This window comes from Acanthaster planci, linkage group LG02, assembly GCF_054643075.1.
Source record: "Acanthaster planci isolate LZ-2023a linkage group LG02, COTS_SCS, whole genome shotgun sequence".
NCBI lineage: Eukaryota > Metazoa > Echinodermata > Asteroidea > Valvatida > Acanthasteridae > Acanthaster > Acanthaster planci.
In genome coordinates, this window is record NC_141778.1 from 4,373,812 (window position 1) to 4,395,079 (window position 21,268).

At 41.3% G+C, this 21,268-nt stretch overlaps 1 protein-coding gene across 3 annotated transcripts in view; it reads right to left on the minus strand.

Moving 5' to 3' along the window:
- Positions 1 to 1,016: 1,016 nt before the first annotated feature.
- The window catches only part of LOC110975283 (gamma-2-syntrophin-like), a 64,907-nt gene continuing 44,655 nt past the window's right edge, over positions 1,017 to 21,268 (minus strand). For all 3 annotated transcript variants that reach the window (XM_022227627.2, XM_022227628.2, XM_022227625.2), the window contains 12 exons: positions 17,139 to 17,182; positions 16,728 to 16,769; positions 15,937 to 16,021; positions 15,316 to 15,398; positions 14,521 to 14,660; positions 14,014 to 14,143; positions 11,929 to 12,084; positions 11,064 to 11,135; positions 10,216 to 10,374; positions 8,867 to 8,959; positions 8,039 to 8,152; positions 1,017 to 7,211 (listed from right to left, as the gene is read on the minus strand). In XM_022227627.2, coding sequence (XP_022083319.1) covers positions 7,083 to 7,211; positions 8,039 to 8,152; positions 8,867 to 8,959; positions 10,216 to 10,374; positions 11,064 to 11,135; positions 11,929 to 12,084; positions 14,014 to 14,143; positions 14,521 to 14,660; positions 15,316 to 15,398; positions 15,937 to 16,021; positions 16,728 to 16,769; positions 17,139 to 17,182 — 1,247 coding nt within the window. In that variant the 3' untranslated portion in view covers positions 1,017 to 7,082. The remainder of the gene's footprint in view (positions 7,212 to 8,038; positions 8,153 to 8,866; positions 8,960 to 10,215; positions 10,375 to 11,063; positions 11,136 to 11,928; positions 12,085 to 14,013; positions 14,144 to 14,520; positions 14,661 to 15,315; positions 15,399 to 15,936; positions 16,022 to 16,727; positions 16,770 to 17,138; positions 17,183 to 21,268) is intronic.

Genomic DNA, 21,268 nt, shown 5'->3' on the forward strand with positions numbered 1-21,268 from the left:
AAGCGAGCCCCACGGCTGCGCCATCGGTCTCTGAAATTGTGCGATTTAAAGACATGCTCTTCGAATTGGTTAATGTTTGTATTAGTTTACGTCATTACCCGGTGTCGCTCGATTGCCTGGAAAGCCAACTCACTGCACACTGTTGGTTACCTTTCTTATCTCTGCGGCGCAATCAATTTGCAGAATGGAAGGAAATTCGATAAAGAATAACAGCAATACTCATGAAAATCATTCTTTTCCGCATGCATGTTAGTTATAATTGTCTTAAAAGTGGACTTATTTCCCTTTGCTTGAAATGTTACGAGTGTTGAATCGATGCACATAGCTTTTAACTTCTTCAGATCAGTGCGATCTTGTTCAATTTCTTTGGGGATTTTGGGCATTTTACACTCGCCGATACCGTGCGGATTTTGGGGCATTTTACACTCGCTGACACTGTGGGGATTTTGGGCATTTTACACTCGCCGACACTGTGGGGATTTGGAAGCATTTTACACTGTGTCTCGCCGATACAATGGGGATTTGGGGCATTTTACACTCGCCGATACTGTGGGAATTTTGATGCATTTTACACTCACCGATACTGTAGGGATTTTGGGGCATTTTACACTCGCTGACACTGTGGGGATTTTGGGCATTTTACACTCGCCGACACTGTGGGGATTTGGAAGCATTTTACACTGTGTCTCGCCGATACAATGGGGATTTTGGCCATTTTACACTCGCCGATACTGTGGGAATTTGGGGGAATTTTACACTCACCGATACTGTGCGGATTTTGGACATTTTACACTCGCCGATACTGTGGGGATTTTGGGGCATTTTACACTCGCCGATACTGTGGGAATTTGGGGGAATTTTACACTCACCGATACTGTGCGGATTTTGGGCATTTTACACTCGCTGATATACACAGGATTTTCGGATAGTGACACACTGCCGTTCGAAATACTGCTGTAGATAATGTTGATTAAAATATGTACTGCTTAACAGGTAAAGGATGCAACTGACGAATCTTCACAGTGTTTTACTCATTCGTTTTATGTTACATTTACAACCTGGATAAAATAAATGAGAACAATTTCGAATAGGTTTATTCCATACTTTATATAATTAAAACAATGCAGATTGAACTTGTGTGGAACAAAGTATCGAAACTTTACCAATCTTACGCCGCATCTTTTTCAGCAATACACGTATCAGGTATATTCATTTACTAATTTATCGGTTTGTCGTCAAAGAAACTGTAATTTGTTCAGTGCAAAATATGTACTGCACCGTTAACACAATAGCACTGTTTTAAGGGACCCAATCATTCACGTGGCAAATGAAGTTCCTGTCCCCCTTTTAACACGGTCGCTTTAAGGGGAATCGCGGAAGTATTTCTGGGGGTACAAAATTATTGAAGGTGAAAGATCCAGCATTTATTTTCATACAACCTTAGCAAATTTGGTAACCTCTCACTAGAGGTAAAGGAGAAAGTCTCATCTACGAAAATATTGTAGAAATAAAAAAAAAATAGTTACCTCTTTCACATTTTTGACATCCTTAGGTTCTGCTGGGTAGGAAAGATATTGGGCAATGTCGGGAGACAATTTGGGGAGAATTTAAGAAACGCCCAGATTCCCATCCGAATGGGTACATTTGCTGACTTAAAAGCCTAGCGCATTTAATGGGATAATAATTGGAATTTGAGGCAGAAATTGATAGCTTTCCACTGATACACACCCATAGAGACACATTCTCAAACTGATTCCCTTCGGCACACACTCCTCTGTTTTCACCATACATGACCTTACATTTCAACATCAGATTCACTCGTACCTCTCTAGAAATATCAGTCAACCCATTAATATGTAATGAATGTAATAAAGTACTTAACAAATGTTACCATTCTAAAATATGATACATTATAAATACATTTAGATATATAACTGTGCAAAAATACATATTCAAGAAAGAGCTGGTTAATGTTATTCTAATATACCAATGTCAATGTACAGAGTTTTAAAAACAAACAAAACATTATTCAACTTCTACTAACATATACGTAGCTAATGAGCACTTTATTCCTGCTTGTTTCCACCTTCGTATCTTCAGACAAGAGAGGGCGCCTTTAAGACACCTGACCCGATCTCGGCTCGTTGGCGGATCAGATTATGCTATCCAGCAAGAAATGAGACCGAGGGGTCCCTCCCCAACATGTCCAATCGCTGTACACACTCTAGACTATTGTTACCTAACACATCCCCCTGGATGTCTGAAAAGAAATCCTCAGATTCCAGTGAGACAATGACCAACACAAAGCATATCTTGCTTCATATGGGGTCAGATCGTTCGAGTCACTCTGGCTTCGGAGTACTTTAGTACAGAAGTTCGGTGTTGGCACCAAATTGACAACATCCTTCAAACTGTGGCCTCGTTTTAGACGATTTTTTATTGCGGCACAAGAACTGAACAGAGAACGGAGGGGGGTGTTAAAAACCGGGGCACTAAATTCAAGAAGCTGTATAGCCTAAAGCTGCAGACTCAGGCTTTGGCCATATAACCCTCAAGCTGTGGTAGCCTGAAGCTGCAGACTCAGGCTTTGGCCATATAACCCTCAAGCTGTGGTAGCCTGAAGCTGCAAACTCAGGCTTTGGCCATATAACCCTCAAGCTGTGGTAGCCTGAAGCTGCAGACTCAGGCTTTGGCCATATAACCCTCAAGCTGTGGTAGCCTGAAGCTGCAGACTCAGGCTTTGGCCATATAACCCTCAAGCTGTGGTAGCCTAAAGCTGCAGACTCAGGCTTTGGCCATATAACCCTCAAGCTGTGGTAGCCTAAAGCTGCAGACTCAGGCTTTGGCCATATAACCCTCAAGCTGTGGTAGCCTGAAGCTGCAGACTCAGGCTTTGGCCATATAACCCTCAAGCTGTGGTAGCCTGAAGCTGCAGACTCAGGCTTTGGCCATATAACCCTCAAGCTGTGGTAGCCTGAAGCTGCAGACTCAGGCTTTGGCCATATAACCCTCAAGCTGTGGTAGCCTGAAGCTGCAGACTCAGGCTTTGGCCATATAACCCTCAAGCTGTGGTAGCCTGAAGCTGCAGACTCAGCCGGCTTCGGCCATATAACCCTCAAGCTATGGTAGCCTAAAGCTGCAGACTCAGGCTTTGGCCATATAACCCTCAAGCTGTGGTAGCCTAAAGCTGCAGACTCAGGCTTTGGCCATATAACCCTCAAGCTGTGGTAGCCTAAAGCTGTATCCTGGAGCTGTAGCCAAAATCCTGTGGCCTACAATTGTAACATTACGACGTAGCCCAATGCAGTACGCCTGAAGTTGTCGTCCGGAGCTACAACTTGTAAAGTAGTAGCCTGAGGCTATAGCCAAAAACCTGTAGGCCTTAACCTGAACCCGTAGTCATAATCTTTAACCATCTGTACTATCTGCCAGTCTAGACCAAGTCCGAAATTTAGGGCCATCAATACCGTGTATGAGTGTCCAAGGTAGAGAAAACACATAACGCAAGATAATATAGGTAATGAAATGTCTAGTCCTGCATCCCTTCAGTGCTAAATCAATTAACTGCTACCAGACTAACGAATGTGCCAGTCAAGTATCAGGCTTCAAGTTGAAATCATTCGGCCTTACTCTCAAGAGGAACATGGCTGATAAGAAAATGGGAGGTTTTGTAAACCTAAGGGTGGGAATCAGTGAAGTTGCCTATTTTGGTATAGGCTATAAACCTGTTATCGGCTACAATGTAGATCAACAACCAGGATTTGAAGCCATTACTGCGGTGGTACAAGGCTTGTAGTCAGGCGGACCATGGGCGTTACGTGCCTCTTAGACCCTTTTCACCCACGTGACTAAATGTAAACAATACCACCACATGTGGACCGCCTTGGCCACGGTGAGCCATTATATTCCTACGGGCAGCTTCAACCAAGTGCAAGCGCACGTGTGAACGCTGCATGCTTGACTAGTTTATCTCCAATAGGTAGATTAGCATCACAACACGATGCACTCATTGCCACCACAACACGGCATAGGTCCAGCACGATCATGACATCACCGGAAAAAGGTCTGTGAGGTCGTGACTTGTCAAATACACACGCGCGTCAAGCTAAGGAATGTGTGTGTGAGTGCAGTGCCACCGCAGTTATGGCATCTCATCGGATCAGTCTATAAAGTTTTCTGTTTCTGCTACGGGTACCAAAGCTTTTTAGAGCAAACCCTAGCAAAATATTTCAAAAGGACCATGCAATACAATTATGTTACTACAACCCTTGAAACTGCACTTTCCTGTTCAATTACCCATGATTTTACGTCTCATTTTGCTGTATCAACCTGCATTTTGGAGCCTTTCGGTTTTTATCATGATGCAAATATTTGCATATTCAGGACCAAACTGAATCTCAGTGTTGCACTGATTTGTGCACAGAAAAACTGCTGGAATTTTCATATTTCGCAGTCATGAATTTCCATTTCTTTGGAAAGTAACTTTCGTGTAAGTATATGGAAACAAGCAAGCTTTCTCAGAAAATAATTTAAAAGTGCAAATTTGGGGTCCGAAATTTGAAAACTAAAACATGTAACTGAACTGAACAGTGCGCTCACTTGTCCAGAAAAGCGTGGACAATTTTTAATGTTAAAAAGTGCACTTTTCAATACAGTTGACTCAGAAAGTATTTTAACGGTTTCCATACAAAAGAATATAAAGCTGAACGAAAAGCTGGGAAAAATTCACTGCATGAATCCTTTGACTGACCACAGCCCTATTCTTTGGGTCACAAGACTACACTGGTTATGGCCTGTGGCTATTCACTCCCAAAACCACAAGTTAACGCTTCACGTGAAAATTTTGAGCCAAGCAAAAATCGGCTGGAAACCTGCCACAGGCAGTTTCTACAAGGCATGTTGCTTGGTAACCTGTCTTTGCTAATTAAACAACTAGTACACTTCTCTGTGCTTAAGCAGTTCCATAATATTGGCACCTGATGCATGTTGCTTTCCTCTTGATACAAAACATAAGCTAGCATATCCCCTAGGAAACAATCTATGTATATGTATGGAAAAAATTCCTGTTAAACTTAGGCTTGAAAATTGAAAAATTATTTCCTGAAATAGGAATCTACAATAAATATTAGTGAGTAAATTCATGTAAAAATGAAATAATATGACTTTAAATAGATTATGCAAATTGCAAATTACATGTACAATGAATTGTGCACTTCTGCATTGCTCATTGAGTTAAAAACAACTGATGGAATACTATTAATTGGTTACACCAAATTTCTAAATCAAAGATTACAGCACCAAAATTACCAACATAAAACGTGAAGCCCCAATCTGTCATACCAAGGTGAGGTGAAGAAATAGAAAAGAAACAGGCAGCTTGTCTCAAAGTGGCAGAGCATATGCGACAATGCCCCTTTGCACTGACATATTTCCCTAAAGAACTACTGCTGGTAGTATACAAATACAGCATGGTTTGAGGGGAAGTACAGGGAATTACTGATCCCGAGGTGTAGGTCAGCTTGACTACCTCCCGAGGTGAAGTGGAGGGAGGTAGTCAAACTGACCTACACCGAGGAACCAGTAATTTCCACTATTTTCTCGAAATAAACCATGCTGTATTTGTTTGACTACATCTCATAAATATTCAAACACAAATCTCACGTTACTTGTACTCGGACACCACTATTGTTTCTCAGCTGCTAAATTTCCATGTAATGATAGTGGAGTGCAGATGTGCATAGAAATGGGGCTTCAATAGTCTGGTGCTGACATACGGTTTGGGTCTTTACTGTAATAGTCAGTAGGATACAACTCCAGACTGGTTCCGTAAAGATTACATGACACAGACTACAAATTTACGCGGCGGGTTCCAGAGTAATATTTTGAGGCTACCAGAAAAAACTACCGCACGGCAGCGAGGTGGATACTCACCGCTATGACCTCACCTGGTCGTATCATTTCTACTTCCCAGACGTGAGGTGGAATCAGCCAATGACGCCCCCCGATTTGCTTGTGAATATTTATGAGGTGTAGTAAAAATAAATTCAACCACCCTGCCCCGATCCCCAGAATAGTAAACTCTACGTGGATGGAGTCTAAATGAATACAAACGAAATCCAAATGCACAAGTTTGATGAATACAACAGTAAATATAAACGAATACTCAATATGTTCATGCATAAACATGGCTGCAAAAGTATTCATGCAGGTATGGCGATTATGATTTAAGCATGCCCATTGCAGGTCTCACATGAAGTGCAAATTTAAAATGGCACTTTCCGACAGCAAACCAAACACTGGTAAGAGGCTGTTACATCACAAAGCATTAACATGAGTCCAGAAATCCTGTAGGTCTTAAGGTTGGGTTCATACTTCATGCGATGGTGAATGCAAAAGAAAATCTGATGCCACAAACCGTTAATGGTGTAGCTCACTAACGTCCAGTGAAAGACTTTTCGAGACACTTGGTGGCGGCAAACATACCTGTCCGACAGGTCCAATTCACTATCTTTTTTGTCATTTTGAGCATGTATGCATTAGCTCAAATGTGAGGCAAACAAACGTGGGCCTGTTTGCTTGCACCCCCAAGCATCTCAAAGTCTCCCGCCGCATTCAAATTTACCGCTGCCGTAAACCCTGCCTGTACGTGACCAATTTGCAGGTGTGTTTGCTTTTAGGCTAAGTATAACCCCCCTTTTTTCACTGCAATACCAACATCTTATTCCTGATGCGACATAAAGGTAAGGAAAAAAAGTCAGTAGTTTTGACGCTGGCACTGTGTTATTTCATTGAGTTAAGTTGCTGACAAAATTTTACCTGTCCTAAATTGAGTTTGTATGAAACAGGAATTCAACGCAACGGCACAAGTCCCAACTACTACACTCAGTCAGCCCCCCCCCACCAAATTCACTTGTTCACCAAATTTGACATCAGCGGAGAAGACTTTATAATAAATTTATCTCCATATTCAGGCAAGCCCATGAAGACTTTAACACAATCAGGGGCTCCAGAGTGCCGAAATGCCCCTTACCACCAACCCACTATTAAAACCCAACCACTACAAGGATGCAGCATTATTTTCATCAATGAGGCCCCTCTCCGGGTATTGCCGTGGTACTCCTCATGAATGTTGGATCGACTAAGGCTAGCTTGGTTGACAGGAAGGCGTGCATACAGTGAAGTAATTTTCTCAGATGTGGACACTCCAACTCCTGGGGAGAAAAATTGTAGAGTCATCAGTGACGGCTGATTTCAAGAGCCGAGGCAAAGTAAATTTTTTCTTTTATAACTATGGTCCTTGTTAATGCACCTTTGTCTCTTATTTAATCTTGTTTTCAAATTCATTGTTTGTTAATTTTAAGAGCATCTTGTTCGTTTTTTAATAACATGCTAATGAAAATTTGCATACGTATCGGCAAGAGCATGATGTCATTTCAGCACAAAAAAGTTATCAGCAGTTGTCAAATTATTTTGGTGTCTGAAGTTGTTTTCTTGGGTGATTGCAGTGTACCGTGGGCCTGCTGTCATGGTGGATTCAAAGTTTGCACTGAGAACCCCCCAAAATGAACAGCGTCTTCCTGAAATGACATCACAACAACGGCACCCTTATTTGTTCAGGAAAAGGACAGTTCTAAATGTTCAAAAAAGAGAAGATAAGCCCCAAACAAGGCAAGACAATGTCCTATATTTAAGGAAGTTGCTTTCTTGCAAGTAGGAAATTATGCAGATGCCATTTAAACAAATGCAAACACAACATGAAAATGCAGTAAACCTGGATCTAAGATCTATGCTTTTGTAGTCAAACTTGGAGTTAAATTCATCAACATGCCTTTCTAGCCAAATACTTTTCCATACTTTTCCACTGTCATCACAGATGCAGAAAAGAAGAAACTTGGTAATTGAAAATCCTGCAACTACAGCCTCATAGGTCCTATGAGCACTAGCAGTGCAGTAAACATTTCAGCAGAGTGACTTGACTGTCCAAAACCCCTTATGGAAAACAGTCTAGAGATGACCTTTAACCTTTGTCATGACCCACCTGGGTTTCGACCTGGTCTGTGTTGGGGTTGTGGAACTGCAGCCTCACCGTTGAAATGTTGTCATCTGACGAGCCCTTGAGCTGGGAGAATCGGTACCTCCAAATGATTGCTTGCTGTAAAGAGATCCAGACTGGAAATTGTCAGTTGCATCATGAACTGACATGTTGTGGATAGTTGCTACACCACAAACTGTCGTATCGTGTGTAAAAAGACTATGGATGGCACGTCACTTCGTGATGAACCAAAACTATCCTGTACGTCACTTTGTGGTCCAACCGACGAATTAATGGAATCCAGAGGATTTTGATTTGTTAGACCACTCTGACTGGAGATAAGGCATCATTACCTATGGGGTAGCTTCAGGCAATAAACCACTGCTTGTTATGCTGATGAAAGCCCCAAATATTACACAACCAGAGGGAATTCCATGACGTCTTCACCCGTGTTCCAAGATGGGGTTAGTAAGTACAAATTTACAAGCAAATACAGTCACTTTCAATTTCAAGAGAAAAAAAAATGGTCCTTTTCACAGCAAGTTCCTTCACTGTAGGTCCAGACACCGCTCTTTTCAAAACTGTCTCAAGAACGTGAACAAAATTCCCAGTAAAATCCCCTTTCAAATTCAACACAAAACCATATTTCTGGGACCTTTTGTTCAAGTGGTATATCAACACCACATCTGCATACTGCATGATACAACTCTGACTTCCAACCCCCCCTTCAAAATCCATTGAGCAAAAAAGGTGTAGCTCTCTCTTTCCATGTAGTAACTTAGGTCTCCTCTCAACAATCACTGCCATCAAAAGCCATAAGAACTATTGACTTACCTTATTTTGTGCATCAAATAATGTGAAACCTGTTGACAGGTCAAAGGTCAGTCCCACCACCTTTTTCCGCCATGTGCATCCGTACGTTTTTGTCTGAAAGTAGAGGCACAATAAGGTTTGTCTCCACTTAAAATCAACTGTCTTTTAGTCATTCACAAGTTTTGAAAGTATGTGTATTTTTTGAGAGGAAATATTTAAAGAAGCAAATATGTGACCTGGTACATCGAAATCAGGAACAAGTTGCAAATTGACTTTTTAAGGTTTGTACGTGGTCAGAAACAGAATTTCATAAGCTTTCAAATGGTACACGTTACACGTATGTTGATGGTGACCTTTCATACATACACTTCCAAAATATACAGAAACCACCACATTGATTTTTTCAACATTTACCTATATCTCCACTTTACTTGGCCATTACGTAAACCGCCTCAGCAACTTATTCCTGATTACGATGTATCGGGTCACGTTTCCGTCTACAGAAAGCATGTACTGCAGAATTCCAAAAGCACACAGTTTAAATGTGCATTTTTTACACTGCCGCCGACCACAGTGATAATCCAAACAAAGTTCTTAGTAACAGTTGTAGCTCGGTAAGCCCAAGCATATTATGGGATGCTTTCAAGATGGTAATTTCGCAGAGGGGCCACTGGTTTACTGATCACATCTCATGAATTATTCGTAGCAAACGTGGAAAGCTCCATTCCACAAGTAAATGGAGTGGTAGGCATTCTATTCAACAAAGGTCTGAATGCGTGGGTAATGTAGGGGCTCCTTCAGGTGGGGATCTTGCCAGGATTGCAAGAGTTTTGCTGGATTTAATCAGGCCCTTGTATGAAATCAAAGAATGAATATTTTGCCTTACACACGATGATAAAAATTTCACTTGGAGACAGGTGAAATGTTCCATCGCACTCTGCTTATATTCCACTTCATTTGTTACCTCATGAAATCATTTTTCTACTGCTGCACTCATGAACATTTATTGTTTGTATACAAGGATGGATGGAGGGAAAAGCAACAACGGCAAAAAGGTTATATAAAAAATTACCAAATATTTCGGCCTCCCCAAAACAATTCTGCCCCCCCCAATACTACAAGAAAAAAAGTGAGTTTGATTTTGTAAAAATACCTTTTTCTCTAGAAGTGAATCACAATCAGGTGTATTCAAGTAAGAATCTGTTCTTGTTCCTATGTATGTCATCACCAGCCCAGTCCAAGATGAATCTGCCTTGTAACTTGGGATAAAAATCCCGAGTCACAATGCCAGCTATGGCAATTTTGAAAAACCTCAGAAATGACAATCAGAGATCGATCAGACGAGATATGAGCTTCTCTGAGACACTTACGCCTAGTTTGGAGACCGCGGCCTGCGTGGCTCGTTGGATCGCATTCTGCCACACGTTGAGCTCGCTGCGAGTCTGCGTGCATAAGTAATGGTGGTTGCTGACGGCGTCCCCAGTCTGTAGAGTGAAGCAGTGAGGCCTGTCATCCATCAGCTCAGAATCCTGCCGCGAAAATCAAATATTAGAAATTGGTACCAAAATGGGTAAAAATCAGTCAGGGAGTGCCTCAAAACTTGGAAAAAGCACGTGCCAACAAACACTGATGCCAAAAAGCCTCAGGTTCATGCACTGCATTTGAAATAACAGAGGAAAAACCTTCACACACAAATCATCAGACTACATGTAAGTTTTATCCACACTAGTAGTCAAATAGCCATTTCTTGGTGGTTTTGAGAACATTCGCACTTAACTATGACTCAAAATTCCTTTGATCAATTTATCACATTCTAGAACAATGCTGTGCAACATGAAAAAATGTGAACATGCATTTACAAAAAATCAATAATCAGCTGCTTAATTCACTGACACTAAACCAAACAACAACCCTGAGGCTATTCTACATGCGAAAGGGGGATTGTACTTCCCGTTTGTTTCAATGGTTCCTTGCCATGTTAAAGGGACTATTACCGAGTACCAACAGCATGAGGTGTATTCATGTAAGCTGACTGTGGGTGCTTTGCAACAGCCAAGCATGCTCTGACAATCGAGACAGGCTGTGTTGGTGTAAATTTTCAATTCATTTCAAGGTTGTACCGGTCAATTCTCAAGATTTCAACAGCCCTGCAAAATATCTGACATTCCATTATAATTAGAGCAAATCCTTTTTACAATGCTATTAACATAAATCCCACCTTATAAACTCGGGTGATGACCTCATACAACTTGTACGTTCGTTCACACCTCACCCAGTCTCTTGTATTTACCTGTGTGGCATAAAACAATTCAAAACTGTTAACTGTAGACAATCAAATACAAGCATAATACTTCTGTATAAAGCTGTGCAAATATTTTACTTGAGTTACCCCTCCTTTTATTTTTGTAACTGTCCACTTTTATGCAGGTTGATATCCGGAGAAAATGTACAGTACGTGGGCGAAAAATGTTGGGGGTTCCCACTGATTTGCACTGTACAAGATTCTTTGAAAGCGACGGTATAAAACTCGGAGGTGGCTTCGTTGGCTTGTGAATCATCTTGTGAAGTTGGGTCACGTTTGAAAGAGGGAGAGCCACAATTAACAAAAAAGGTTTGTGGGGAAAATACAAAATGATTCAAGTAGAGTTGCAGGGTAACCCAGGAACATCAACATGTTGCACCTGACGGCCAATCACTTATACATGGCACAGATTTGTGAATAAAACTCATGCGTCTGCCACGCTGGATGCACGCAAACAAGCACATGCAGACTGTGTGTCAGCAAAAGCAGAGTTTTGCCTGGATGACCTTATGTTCAGCAGTGATGCCAAGATTCTTGCCTGGGGTGGGGGGGTGCAGGGGTGATTGGGAGAGGGACTGGATGTCACAGAGGGGGGCATCAAATGTTTCTTTTTCTTAGATAATTTAATATTACATTGGGTTCAAATTTCCAGAACGGGGCCGACTTAGAAGGGAGGATTTTTTTGGGGGGAGGGCCTATGCATCTCCCAGGCTCCACTCTTTACGCCACTACCCATATCTGGGACAGATGTCAAGGTCATGGGCCTTTGGCTTCTACTCACAGGTGGGGTGTTGAAGAGCAGGATGTCTGAGCCACGGATGGTCAGGAATTTGGGCTTCCAGGTGTGCATCTGCATGACGGTGGGCAGTCTCTCACCAATCCAGCCCATGTGCAGGATCTGATCCGATGGCTGAAGCAGGTTATTAGAGATCTTCATCTGAAAGACATGCGCATGTGACAAAGTCTGATACAAAAATTATTACCATGTTTGAGCTGCAAAGTACACGTACTTAACCCCTTCATGGCGGGATTATTTTAACCGCGACTGCTGGGCTGTGGTATGCCCTGAATGGAGGGCTTTGTCCAGCAGCAGGCCCCATTGAACCAGCAGCTGCATGGTGAATAGACTGTATGTGTGGTATGCACTAATCCTCACACAATGGTGCGGTAGTAGCAGTCCTCCATAGCGAAGGGGTTAAGTGACAGATCCCCCTCCCTTGAATATTTTGTTTAGTATCATAAGACCACACTTTTTTTAATTGTGCCAAGCTTTCCCGATGATGTCTTGCAGACATTTGGACAAAACTGCTGTCAAAATCAGGCCTATATTTCTCTCGAAATCTTCCTACTTTCACAAATAGTAACTGTTCCAACTGGCATGTGCTCAATGCACAGAACACCATGCATGAGATTAAAAGCTGTAATTGACCACCACAAGTATCTTTGTTGGAGTGAACTGGGGTGATTTACAATACAGTGCGCCATGGAGAGGCCTTTTTTTAAGTTTACAATCGACAAAAAGCATGGCTGCCTTGCCGCGCTTGCACTTGAGTGTATGGAGGTAGACAACTCCAGTTCCATGCGATAGAAAGAAGGATTTTGGGGGGAAATAAAAAGAAGGGAAGAAAATAACTGCTATTCCAAATACACTCAGGAATCTTCTTCTCTAACAAACAAACACCAGGAAGAATTCAAGTTCACCGCATGCAGCTGGTAAATAGATCTTGTAAACCATGTCCCCAATACACTGCAAAACATGGCTTTTCTATGCTAATCTCTTGGTGGCACACTGTATTGTGAACTGCTCGTAGTAGAATTTCCCAAATGTGCTCATAATGAATGTCTACATGCATGCCAAGTTTTCAACAAGATTAAAACCAGAGATGCCACAGGGTCTGCTAAAAAACCCCCAAAACTTGTTAATCCTGGCAAAAAGCATTGAAGCGCATGACCGAGTGTAGTGAGCAGAGTGTATAACAACAGGGGTTCTCTTCCATTACGTCCATGTCGAGTTCCACTTACTTCTCCCATTTGATTTGATGGCTTTTAAGTTGTCTGCTCTCTCTCTAAAATTCTACATTTTTCCATATTTTTTTTAATGAAATCTGTTGCATGAAGCACACGTATATTATGAAACTTTTAACTCCAGACTGTGCATGGTTACATTGCAGCATGGTTGTAGACATCGATCGACAGCCTAGCGCGGCCTGCGAAAACACGCAAGCAGGACCATGGTGTAGTTGGTGCCTGACTTGTTATGTACAATATTCCTATTCGTACAACCACGGCAATCGGGAACCACTGACTGACATGATAGACTTGAATTCAAAGCTGTGTAATAAATGTGCTCAGCACACTCAATGCCTTCAAAAGGTGCGCGGCATGTAACGCAGTGCAGCATGTACAAATCGACCCACATACCCACACAAGGTGCATGTTCAGACAGTTCACTGCGCCATACAGTACTTGGCATGCCTGGTGCTGCTGGATCTCTGGTTGTTTCGACGATCATGCAGCCAAAGGCAGCCTTGTTTTTAAGGGTACTACAGGGAAAGAGCTGTACACAATGCATGCAATATGTGACTGTCACTGAAATGGAATTCACAGAGGGGACAATCAACACATTCCTGTTTGTGTTTTCTTTTCCGGCATTTTCTTTGAGCCACAAGTAAAAAAAAAAAAAAAAAACCCCAAAAAACAAAACCTGGAAAGGTGGCATCTCTGTAAAACCAGGCTTCTTCTGGGTTTGTGATAAACACAGAACACACACACACACACAATATCTACACAGTGTGCCAAACAAACACATCTTTCATTCTGGCCAATAGTTCGGCAGAGCTGCCTTTGCAACATCACCATTACTTACAGACTGTGCATTTAACGTAGCTATGTTTGCTGAAATACACTTGAGCCAGTCTTTGAGCTCGGCTGCATTGTGACAAAGGAGAATACCAGATGACATGCTGTCCATACCAACCAGTTCAAACGAGTTGGGCCTGCCAAATGACAAACAATTTTCAATGATGTCATCACGACACTCCTCGAGTGCAAGTCACTAAAATTCAGTCACTGTCGTAGTTATTTACCTGTCTACGGCACTTGTAGAAAATCTCAAGGAAGCCATCACGCCATGTGATACTTTGAATCTTTTTTGATCAGACACATGGATGCAACCTGCTTTTTTCCTATGGGATGGGGAGGGGGTGGGGAAAATCACTTTTTTTTGGGGGGGGGGGAGAAATTTCACAAAGCACTCATCAACAACAAAATGACAAACCATTGACAGTGGAGGGACAATTTCGAGGGTATTTCAAGTGATGCATATGATCAGGCCTTCGAATGCAGCTCTATCTGGATGCTGGGTATACCTTACCTGAGCTTGTCTGTGCCCGGTGTGTAACGCGACACTCTAGCCATGAGCAAGGGGATGGACAGCAGATCCACCCATCGCTTCTCTGGCTTAGGTTGCCTAGCATTGGCCTCCTGCTGCTGACCGAGGGCGCTATTCCTCGTCTGCTGGGGAAAAGTGAGCAACCGTAAGCCATATATGAACTGCATATGAACTCAAGTGCGTATGGCTTGTTTCCCCCAAAATATTAGTTTATTTTAACTCCTCTAGATGGGGTAGAAAAATGGGCTTTTTGGTATACAATACTACCGATGACGGGGGATGTCGCATCCAGTGCTGTGTAGCTGGGTCCGTCACAAGTCCTTTAGCAAGTCCCTCCATATGAAGTCTGGTCATAAGTTCCTTCTTAAGACCAGTCATAAGTGACAGGATGAACAGTGACAATGTTTTTGTCTCAATTCATTTGAATTGGATGACTTGCAATGGGCTTATAATGGACTTACAGGGACTTGCTGAGACTTGTGACGGACTTGATCGCCTGGTTACGTCTTTGGAATCTCAGACACATACATGTACCGAAGTTCTAACTGTAAATGACAGAGGCTTTTGGACCCTCGGCACCCCGTGGGGTTCTGCCCAATTGCATTCACATATACTGCAAGATGCATTTGATGTAATTTTTTAATGGGATGAGCACAAAAGCCACAGCAACCCACCGGATAACGTGAAGAATGTGTGCCCCAGACATTGATTGATGTTCTGAACTCTCAAGAAACTCCCTCTCTCAAAAACAAAAAAGAAAAACCCCCTTTACAATACCTGCCAGCTGCTGTCATGGTTAGGCATAGAGTTGGACTGCTCTATCTGTACCTCCAACTGGTTTTCTGCATCAGCTAGCTTAGCTGCATAACAGAGTGAGCGACAAGACGAAAATTACCATGCTTTCCATCAATAGATATTAGACTCGGTGCACTGCCATGAAAATCTCACTTGAAATAAGAGGTCTGTTCACCTGCAGACCTGATGTTGAATCCAATTCTGATTAACTGAATACACCTGTTTATACACCTGTTACTGGAACAAGTAGGAATATATATGTCTGTTGACACCCAGCTTGACATAAACATGCAAACAATATACAATTCTTTATGCAAGGATTCAGACTGAGTCCTGCAAATAACAGTCCCTGAAGATTTTCCAAAAAGCATTTGTCCAAATAATAAGATTCCTACTGTTATTTATAATCAGATGATCAGATTTGAGGACGTCAAGCGTATATTACATTACCTTTTAAATCAAGGGTTTCTGGGTAAACAATTTAAAAAAATTACTTGACAAAAAAATTTGAAACCTGGTCACATTTGCATGCTTGCCACGTTGTAATTTTGAAGAAAACATAATTTTTCTTATCCGAAACCAGACTCATTATTATAGTCTTACCTGCCTGTTTTAGGTATGGTGTTGCAGCTCTGAAATGTCGCACTGTCAACACAACCTCTGTACCCGCATTTTTTAAGGCCGCTACCTTCACAATATAGAGCCAAAAAAAAAAAAGGTCATGATGAAAACTGCTACTTCTACTGTTCTTTCAACTTTCAAAGACGATCAGAAAGTTATAAGTACAATTTTTATATTACCTATCTCTATCTCAATCCCCACATTTTCCCTATGCAACCAAACTCGACACAAAAGAAAAGAGAATGCAACGACGTGAAAATACACCGAGAGGCAGCAGTACACCTTCGCTGCATGGTGCGGTGCACTGGACCAACACCAGCCTTTAGAATGGCACCTGCTAATTGGGTTGACAGCTACATGCACATTTGTAAATCCAACAATACAGAGAAAAAACCAACATTATTTGACTATAGTTGTGTTCTGTTGCACAGGAGGGTTACAGGCTATAAAATGATTGATCTTTTATCTCTTCGCAATTGTAGATTTTCTGGCTTTAGTTCTCACTACCCTAACTAAATGTAAATGTATGGAACTGACACACATTCCCCCAACAGTAGAAGCCCACACCCACCCCACACGTGACATTTTGAAATGTACATGTACGTAACCTATGTGCACGTACAAGCCGCAGCTCATCGGCCTTCGGCGACCTTCCCCTCCCCCCAAACAAAACTTAGTGGACCCACCGAGTGCCCCCTTTGAAATTTGTGCCTAGTTATGCCTCTGCACTCCCTTTTCATAGATTACACTTTCTTAAATTCTACTTAACTTACTGCTTCGTCATGTGTAGCTCTTTCAATGGACATGCCATTGACCTATGGAAGGAGAGTGGACAAACAACAGGGTCATGCCAAAAAAAAACAAGGCTTCAAAGTGCAGAGGTTACGTGGGGATTCCGGGATTGCTACAAATGGGTACTGTGGTCAAGTCCATCTCAAGTCATCTAGTCTCCACTCAAGCCACAACTTATTGTCCTTGTTCATCTCGTTAAATCTGTGACGAGTCATGCAACTTGATGTACAGTGCACGGTGGACTTACATGTAAATGAATAGAACACTGTACAACTGAAATGTGGATCCTTTTCATTGGGAAAATAATGCAGATGTGCACATTAAGAGATACATTTTTGGAGGTATTTTCATTGATAAAAATTGCAGGTGGAAGCCAACGGGTGCGTACTTACCTTTAAGATTGCATCACCTACATACAGGCCCCCATTCTGGTCAGCTACAGGGTTGAAGAGAAAGATCAAAAGTTGTCATACACTGTAACTACATGTGCACAACATGCATTGCTTTATACAATATCAGGATTGTTGAAATAAAAAGTAAATGTACATGTACTAATGTACAAGAATGTAACACATATCTACTGCATGTATATAACATGGTGTTATTTTTTCAATTCTAATACAGCTATAAATATGTCCGGTACATGTACAGTATGGCTTATTCAATTATAGTACTGGAAGTTGTGAATTCGAACACTAAAAACATATTCAAGTACATGTACTGGTACCGTACATGGACTGGCACTCTTGTCAAACCTTGCAAATGCATTGGAAAGGCCAAAAGTGCCTTCTGGGAATCAATTCACATTTGGAGCTTCAAATCTTTGATCTAGTTCAACAACTTCAACAATGCATGAAACAAAACACAGCACTTGTATTTTTGTTACCCATACACAATAAACAATGCTGATGATTTCAACATAAATTACAATTGGGTTCAACTGGAAAGAAATGAAGACCTCAGATGATACATGTACGTGTCTCTGCTGGTAAATACTCTTGAGAATGACTACAGCACAAGACAAACCTCATCAATCCACTTCATGGACGAATTTTACTGAATCAAAATTCCCTCTGTAATTCTCCCTCGTTTGTTCGGTCTGGGCAATCAGCTCAAAAAGCTCTGGATAAGAAATGAAACTAAATGCACGACTATCCAAACTTTCTTTGTGATGCTGTACAAGGCATTGAGTATAAGTCCTCATATTGTCTACATGGTCCCTACTGAAGTTGGCAACATTTCACACACTATGCAATACACCTGCACAGTAACTACTGTACATCACCTGTACAAGATTGAGTTCCGTACGGCTCTGCATGCATGCACCACAAGCACAGGCAGCTGTCTGGCCGACAGCCGTCCGTGACCCACATGTACGCATGCACATGTACAGTGGTCCTTCCCGGGTTTAGCAGACTCCACCGGGACAAGAATCTCTACATGTAAAGTGCCATCACTGGTCTCTAGTTAAGTATGCCCAAAAGCCAGCACTGGACCCCTGGTCGGGTGTGACCGGTATGTCACCCCAGCATGGCAGGCAGGCTGGGTGGCTGAAGCAACTCTGTTTATTTCCAATATGCATTTAATCAGCAAATGATGTTTGACACATTTCAGTGTACCAGTAAGTACTGTAGGTGTACACTGCATATACCAGTGCCTGTACCAAACCTCTTCAGTCATTGCCTGTACATTGTTTAGAAATGACAAGTAAACTTTGTTATCTTCCTGGAAAGGATATGTAATGATTTCCCCCTCTAATGTAAAGCCATGATGAGGTGTCAACCAACAGCTGGACTACACCTCTACATGAGGTCTTCTCCAGCACCAGGGTCCTCAGTTTAATAATAACATCAAAGCATTTATGTGTACATGTCCTAGCATAAGGAGCACAGCATCTGTAATTCAAAGGCGCCAATGTACATGTATTATCATTATCCCTGCACATTAGGCACACAATATCTGAACATTCCTCAGGTCCGCGGAGAGTTTACTAGCCAGATGCTGCCAATCAGGTGCAAAGGGCTAAACATAACCAAATCTGCCCTCACAGGTACCCATTACTCCTGGATGGAGAGAGGCACATAGGGGTAAAGTGGCTTGCCCAAGATCATAACATGTTGTTCCCAGCTAGATTCGAACCCCCGACCACGTGATCACAAGCTACAAAGCGTTAACCGCTCGGCCACACATGCCTCCACATGTACCTTAGTTTACAAACTGATCCCACAAGGCCATGCAATATTGCCAGGTGTCAACAGTTTGTTGCCAATGTAATAAAGTACATCCAATGCCATAAAAATATTTGTACTGCAATTTTGTGACAGCATACAATGTACATGTATGTACTGTATGCTCGAAATTGATATGCAGGTATTTGGTATGAACTACACGTACATAATTATAACAAGTATTATATTCGGCCTAAATACAAGCTGAGGTTTGGGATTTATCATGATGATTAAAAATAATGACCCAGAGGATAAAGCTCAAAATGAAAATTCACAAATTTCATTTCTCTTATTATGACAACCAGAGCCCCGTCAACTGACCACTGCTCTACGCTCTTCTTTCTCTGCATTCTGGGCATTCTATTGAATTTCCCTCACCTTTTAGTCCTTATTATCTACCGGTACCAGCATTTGAACAACAATGTGGGCTACTGTCAAGTCCACGATGAAAGGCTTCAAACGCTCTCTTATTTGCACGCACTGTGTATGGTCCATTATCTCTCGGGGATACTATTTTGTTAACGCTGGGAAATGACGCTCCCTGGCGTGGGCAAACATGCATCAACTCCAAAGGGACTCTAGTTGCACTGATCAATTTTTTGATGCTAACTTTATCAATATCAACAACTGAGGAAGTAAGAGAAATTGCTGAATTCAAAAACTTAAGAAAATAAAATGTGATCCTGCAGTATTTCCCATGGGATATGAATGTTTTTATTCCGGCGCAAACTTAATTGGGAGGTGAAACTTAAGAACATTCAACAAAATGAAAAATCCCAATTCGCCAAATATGAAAACCTGATGCTCTAATGTTGTGAATGTAAGAACTTATAAATATGCATGTCAAGGAATACATGTACTGTACACATATTTTGATGAAAGGTAGGGTCGAGTCAATTCAAATAATTCACTATTTGAATATTCAACCTTCAATTTGATCAAATATCTGAATATTTGGTCGTACCGACCGGCAGACTGTTGATGAACAAACCCTATACAAAATCAGTTGCAATAATTCACACAATTGTACATTATTATCAATATAATAGCTTCTCACATCTAGGAGCATATCTAGTCATGATTTAGCAAGATTTACGGAACAAAGAATACTTCTTGCCCGACTGAAAATTTCTATTCCTTTAAAAAAATTTATGAATAATTTACCTTTTGAATTGTTGTAAGATTTCTGTTATTTTTCATTTGAATCTGCTAGAAACAAGCCTCCATAGTGCAATTTTTCTCGTTCAAAACAACAGAAAATTCTCCCTTCCTTTCCATGAATTTTGCATTTGAATATTCAAATTTGCAAAATAGTATTAAAATATTTGATTAATTGATCCGATATTTGGATATTCAGCACAGCCCTAGTGAAAGGAAAACTGCAAATCAGTTCAAATGAAATAACCAACTGCATCTACCCATAGTTGTATTACTGGCAACTTTACACAACAACATACTGGTACAAATGTATTATGAAAAAACTTGACTTCTTTAATAATTTCCAGAAATTGTTATCAACAATAATTTGTGTGATCAGAAAACTTGCTTTTGTCTTGTACTTGATGCCTAATGTTCATCAATGCTGAGAGTGACAAACACAGAAATAAATTTGAGGAGTTCGTCAGAAATTGTCTCGGATACTTCCAAACACAAAGTTTTCAGATTTGACATGATTACATGATCAAGATTATCAAGTAGTGTTAAATGTCATATCCACTGTATATCATCCAAGTAAAAAAACTCATGATTTCATGGCAGAGGTTCTTCCTCTTCAAAATGTCTACGCATGAATTTTGTCTTTCCATCTTTCTCTTCCTCATTTGATCTTCAACTTACTGCTGTCAGAGTATGGAAACTTCCAAATGTGGTGACTTGTCATTAGATTTCAAGACCCCCCCAAAAAATCATCAAAGAAGTAACTCAATGACTCAACATCCGAATCTGAAACAAACTGAATTGCTTTTCTTTTTCAAGCCATCCAAATCACTCAAAGCACTTTAATCAGCACTAAGTCCTCCAAAAACACACAGGGTTTAATGCAAGGGCTTCAAGCTAGCTTGCTCCACGTCAATTTGCTAAGTGGCTCTAAGGCTGGGCAAAGAAAAGCAACATCTCAAGACTTTTATTTTCCTTTCTTCCCAGCTGGAGATTAGGAGCATTCCCTGCACACTGTGTTTCTTCAAGCTTGACTCTAATACCCTGGTATCTTAATCCATGCAAAGATGGCCACGGGCAACTTCAAGGTTACTGACATTCAATTCTTTCTTTTTCTTTCAAGCAGTGACCCTGTTCAT